The sequence below is a fragment of the Vanellus vanellus genome (genome assembly GCF_965231255.1).
Source record: "Vanellus vanellus genome assembly, chromosome: 1".
In the NCBI taxonomy this organism is placed as follows: Eukaryota; Metazoa; Chordata; class Aves; order Charadriiformes; family Charadriidae; genus Vanellus; species Vanellus vanellus.
Window position 1 is genome coordinate 161,214,088 of NC_138905.1, and position 6,000 is coordinate 161,220,087.

The following is a 6,000-nucleotide window of genomic DNA, read 5'->3' on the forward strand; positions in this document are numbered from 1 at the left end:
AGATGTGGTTCACTGAATGGTTGGGGGCAGTGGGGATGTTATTCATACAACGTAAGGACCAGTCTCCCGCAAATTATACTACATCTGACCATATACACACAACTTAAAGATATGTGACTAAAAATGGGGGGGGGGGGGCAATGAAGAGGGCAGCAAGCACAGCCTGAAAGGAGGAGTTTCACCATCTGGATCCAGACCCCGCATCCCAGCCCCGAAGGAGTTACCCAGGGCCACTCTCCTGCAGTGCTGGGCAGCCCAGGACACCAACAAAGTCAGCTAGACTTTCAGCAACGTTGTCAAAAAAACAAACCAAACAAGCAAAACCTCTGGGCCCTTCACTGCTGTTTCCCTCCCCATGTCTTTGTACCGATTCCTTTACTACTTTTTTTTCCAGAAGAGTGAATTCAAATTATTTGACATCTCAGTGGTAATGCAGCTTCAATACTCCAGCTGCAAAAGGTGACAACTACAAAAAATTGGTTTTTCACAAACGTTTAATCACTTAACAGTCACATCTTTGAACTGCTGCATGAAGTGCTACACAAAAGCTTAATATTGTTAGAAATCTCTTGGGTTTGTTTATCCTGTCAGCACCTTTTTCCGCCAAAGCAGTGACAAAACTTGCAGCCGCTGCTTGTGACATTAACAGGACCTAATAGTGGAGTTTGTAGCAGAATATTAAAATTGAAGAAGCTTTCAGTTTCCCTTTACACAATTACCCCAGCAACAACAGCAAACATTGAAATCACACCACCGATCAGAAAATTGACGTTTGGAACAGAAAAGCACTGAAATGATCAGCAGACCCCTAATATTTCTTATGTAACTGGACTTAATTCTGCTAACTGCAGAGCCTATAAATCAGGTTCTCCACAAAACTTTAAAGTCAGAAGTGCCAAATACAAATATTTTTCTCTTAATCCCATCCTTGATCTTTTCATGTTATTATTGGACTTCTTATTCTTAGCTACATTGTTGCTAAAATAAGTTGCTCTTTTTTTCCTACAAAATTTGCCAAACCCACTGCTGGAATGTATTTGTATTGTCCTCTTACTAGAAGAATTCCTGTAACATTCCCATTGACCTAATTGCAGTTTTTGGCCTGAAAAGATGACACGTTTGTGTGAATCTGGTAAAGCTGTTGAAGCAGGGATACTAGAAATGAAGTACCCTTCTGGCCCCTTTCATCAAGCTCCAGGCTGAATCCCCTTAGGAATGTGATGGCAATTCTTCTTCCTGCTTTTTTCTAAAATCCTATTCTAAGCTGCTTAAAAAAAAAAAAAAAAAAGTCCAAAATCTGACCGAAATAGCCCAGAAACTTAAGTAAAGACAGCTGGAAAGATGAAAGAGTGATAATGTTTATATGCAAACCAAGTGACATGTTCCAACAACTGGCAGGGACTAAATTCTGTCCCAGAAATGTATGTAATTTCATCTGACATTAAAGAATACAGTGTCAGTGGGAAAATCTCTGAAACCACAATACAATTACATTGTTATATGTCTCTATTTGGAAAGCATTATCATTACTTAGATAAAAACAGAGTTTTCATATTTATACGCCCTCAGCGTGATACCTATTACAGCAAACCTTCCTCATAGCAGGAGGAGAGAAAAAAATAAATAAATTACAGGACAAAATTGATTGTTCAGAGATAGTTTAAAACCTTGGTGGATACCATATGCCATCACTAGGCAAGCAGTTCAAATGCAGCAATATTATATGAAAAACACAAGCAATATCGTGTCCTGTATTAAGAGTCAAAACACAGCTTGCAGAGCCTCCAACCCAAAGCAGCTTTTGCTCCTGCTGCAGATGAAGCTCGCTCTGGGCAAAGTCCCATTTTCTGACACAGTCAGTGCCTTTGACTTGTATCCTCTAATCTGGTGAAATCCTTGGATGTGCGCACAATCCCCTTTAGAATCATGGTTCAGGGACACATACATAACTGTGACTACTATATCAATGTGCTCTGTTCCCAACATATGTCTGCTTATAATATATACCCGTAACTTTCTAAGCTTCTGTCACCACAGGGGCTTCCTTACCTGCGCAGATCTTCCCGTCGTAGGTCTCACACATCCAGTCGTGGCACTCACAGAGCGGACCGTAGTATGTGCCGGATTCAGTCACTTGGCAGATGCAGACTCCACACTCGCATCTGCCTCTGTCGCTGCACAGCCTCCCCCCTGGGACGCTACACCTGAGCTCTGACTCGGTCCGGGACAGCCGGCATGAAGAAGGACTACCCAAACCGCTCCTGTGAAGGACAGCAAACAGAGCAAGCTGCGGTCAAAGCTGGGAGCTTGCAGCTCAGAGCCGGTGAGAGCTTGGCTCATGGGAAACCATCCTCCTGCCATGGCTTCAGCCCATCCCCAGAATATTGTTTTTAATGCCACCTCTTTAGTTATGGTTGTAATGTATGTATGTGTCTTTCATCAGAAATCTCATTGCTACCTGCGGGAATGCCTATATTGTATTTTACTTACCTTGTTAACTGCATTAGGCTCACCTTTTTCATTATGCATATCTGGTATATACGCATACCTGGTATATACACATATACGTGCATAGTTTGATTATCTGTCATTAAACACTTTGATTTGAATTATTCCAAAAGGTTTAGGAAAGACATATACATCCAAACATCTAGGCGGTGTAAGAGGGATACATGATACCGAAAAGCAAGCCTACGGTTGATTCTAATAAAATACATTTGCCAAAGTAATCCTTCTGGTTGTCAGATATATAGGATCCATGATTTCATCAGAAAAGGAAACCGAAGTAATCACTGCTTTCCATGCAGTAGTGTAGTTTGTCACTGTGCTTTTAGTAAAGTCAGCAGAACCCGGATGCTAGACCTGAAGATTTGCAGCTCTGCCATGCGATTGTACCATGCACTGGAGCACGCAGAGATCAGGACTTTGAGGACACGCACAGGGAAAAACCACACGTTGCCTCATCAGGAGTGGGATTGTCGGAAAAGAGAACAAAGGACCGGCCAAGCCAAAAACTGGTGTTCACAGCGCTGGGGAATACTGGAGGATTCAGGTGACGAGTACCTGGCACTTCTCAGAGACGGGATTTTGCCGAGGAGCTGCCGGCTCTAAGTGCAGGCAGCTACCGGCCCTGGTGGAGGGGCAGAGCAAAGGGCAGCGCGCCCCATTGTGCCCTGCTGTGCCCCTCTGAGCCCCACTGTGCCCCTCTGCGCCCCACTGTGCCCCACTGCGGCCCGCTGTGCCGCTGCACAGAAGAGCAGGAACGCACCGGGGGAGGGGGGGAGGAGGCAGGGGGGTTGTGGTTTAGGCACCTGCTCCATTCAGGCAGCAGAATTTAGAGGTTTGGGTGCCACCACTCTCCAGCTCTTCCCCCTTCCCTGCTTTAAAAGCCTGCCTCCCAGGCACGAAATACACCCTCGCAAGTAACCCCCGCGGTTTGCACGTCACCTATTTGGGTTCGCAGCGAGCCGGAGCGCTTTCCCCAGTGTCACTTTTAAGCAGGCAGAAGAAGAGCTCGCCAACCACTCCAGCACTCCCTCCGCACCCCCGGCCTCCACGCTCCTGACATCTCATCCATCAGTCGCCACCGCCACCACCCCTGGGGAGGCTTCACAGCCGCACTTACCGCAGGGCCAGGGGGACGGCCGGTGGCGCGGGGTGACCAGCCGGCAGCGAGGTGACCAGCAGCAGCACCACCAGCCCCCACGCGTACATGGCGCGAGCCGCCCTACGCCGCACCTGGAGCGCTCCGGCAGACGGACAGACAGACGGACAGACCCACCGGGTGCAGACGGAGAGCAGCGAGCTGGACAAGCCCAGCTCCAGGGCTGTTCCCCCCGTGCTGCAGTGGCTCTGATTAGCTGCCTGGGAGCGGGATTTGGGCAGCGCGCTGGGAGGGAGGCCGGTGCCAAACCCCGAAGTTTACAGTCTAGGCAGGGAAGTAATTAGAAACAGTTGCTCGGCCAGATGGTTTATTTTGATGTTTTAAAAGTGGCCCGTCCGCAGACGCGAACGAACTGCCTCGCTCGCAAAGTGCAGGCACCGTAAATATTTGAGGTATGCGTATCCCCCCGGCCTTTGACGGACGGCTGCTCGGGATCAGCCGTGTAACGTGGGGGGGGAAATGCGCAGCGCTGAGGAGACGGGACCAGTGCTCCCCAGCTGCAGCATCCCTGCCCGGCTGCTGGAGCACCTCCCTCCCGCCTGCCTCCCCCAGGTCCCTCCTTTCCCCGAGGTCACCTGCTCCCGGCATCGCGCTGTGGCACACCGCCGGCCGCCAAAGCTACGCCAGCCCGAGGGACCGCAAATCAAAAAAATTCTATGAGTTAGCCGCTTCCTAATGCCTCGTTAAAACGCACGTCACAATGCTTCACCTGAGCAGCAGGAGATTTTGGAAGCACTTTAAAACCAAGCTTAAAATGAGGCACAGTCTCTCTAAATAAGGGAAATTTGTTGGGAATGGCCACCTGCGTTTCTTTATGCTAAGGAAAAGTTGCAATGCTTTTTGATCCCTCTGGCTGTCCTGGGAAATGGCTGATTGCCCGGCACCTCCCTGGGATGGAAAGCTCTTAAAGAAACAAACTGCCACCACAAAAGATGGCAGGATAGAGGTGTCCTAGCCTACACACATACACATACACATACATTCTTAAAGCAGGCAGCTGACAGAAGAGACTTTCCCTGGTTCCGGAGCCTATAGTGGAGATTAAAGCCCTCAGTAGCTTTCTGAAAAGGAACAACTCCTGGTTTATTTTCATATTAAATATCTGGTATACCACAGATTATACCATTGTAGAAAACATTTTAAGATTTGGTTAAAACTCCTTTGACTCAGATGGTGCCTTTCCCAAAAGTGTAATTAGGTGCCTTGCATTTAACATGGTGAACTCAAGGGTACAATTCCCAGGATTCCTGCTAACAGAACTAGTTCTGCTAGTGATCTTCCTGCAAAAAAAAACAAAAACAAAAACACATCAAACATTTAACTTTGCTCTGCTGGTCTTGCAGATGCCCAAAAGAACCTTTGAAGTCCAGTTTAGGGCCCATAAACCCCAGTTTTTAGTCAAGTACCCATTCAATTGAAATCTAAACTTTAACTGAATGATGAAAGAAGAGATTGGACAAAATGTGTTCTAGTATATTTGTAATCTTATTCCCTGAAGATATACAGGTTAAAGCCAAACATGATTCCAATGGACTATTAAAACATAAAACTTTTGTCTTATTTTAATAGGATATCTTGAAGTTGTGAAGTGTAAAACTTTGCTCTCTACTTGCAGTGTACTATCCTATACATGGCACATAATTTTGCCCTAAAACATGAACAAGGAAAATTGGGGGCAGGGGGAAAACCCTCAAACCCCTGTATATAGCTTTTGCACACTGTATACTAAAATTTTAACAGTTTTGCTGCCCTTTCTAGCATATTTCACATTGCAAATATGTTGCAGAATATTCTCATGCAATGCAGCTGGTAAAAATCCTGTATGAAGAGTGATCTGTTGGCTTCAGCCTTGCGAATGCTGACAGTTGTGCTAACCTCATGCATTTGACTCGGATGGATCTAGTGAAAAGGTAAGCAATATTGGCAGGCCTTTGGTTTTGACTGTCCTTGAATTTTGAAGTCCGTTCTTAATGCAGCACTGCGTTCTAGCTGTGTGATAGTTTTTCAAATTTATTTGTAGTGCTACAATAAACAAATAAATAACTAAAACCCCTTAGATTGAAAAAGGGAGTACTTTTAAGAACAATATGATTGTCAGAAATTGTACTACCAGAAGTCTGGAGTTAGAGAAGAATAAATAGAAAGCTTTGCATTTTAAACAATAGTAACTCCCTTTTGGCACACAAAGCGCAGTCCACACACTAAAATGTTGCCATCTGTTCACCTTCCTCCTTTTTCGCTGTGCAGACTGGTGCTGATAGCAAGACCTTCAAGCAGCCTGCAAACTGTAACTTCAAATGTACGAGGAGAAGACATCCATCATGATATGTTGACCT

At 46.0% G+C, this 6,000-nt stretch overlaps 1 protein-coding gene across 1 annotated transcript in view; it reads right to left on the reverse strand.

Moving 5' to 3' along the window:
* ITGBL1 (integrin subunit beta like 1) overlaps positions 1-3,714 on the reverse strand; it is a gene marked incomplete at both ends in the record, with an annotated part of 153,144 nt that extends 149,430 nt beyond the window's left edge. Inside the window, 2 exons of the mRNA XM_082484538.1 lie at positions 2,050-2,261; positions 3,626-3,714. Of these exons, the coding sequence (XP_082340664.1) occupies positions 2,050-2,261; positions 3,626-3,714 (301 nt within the window). The remainder of the gene's footprint in view (positions 1-2,049; positions 2,262-3,625) is intronic.
* Between the last annotated feature and the right edge of the window lie 2,286 nt (positions 3,715-6,000).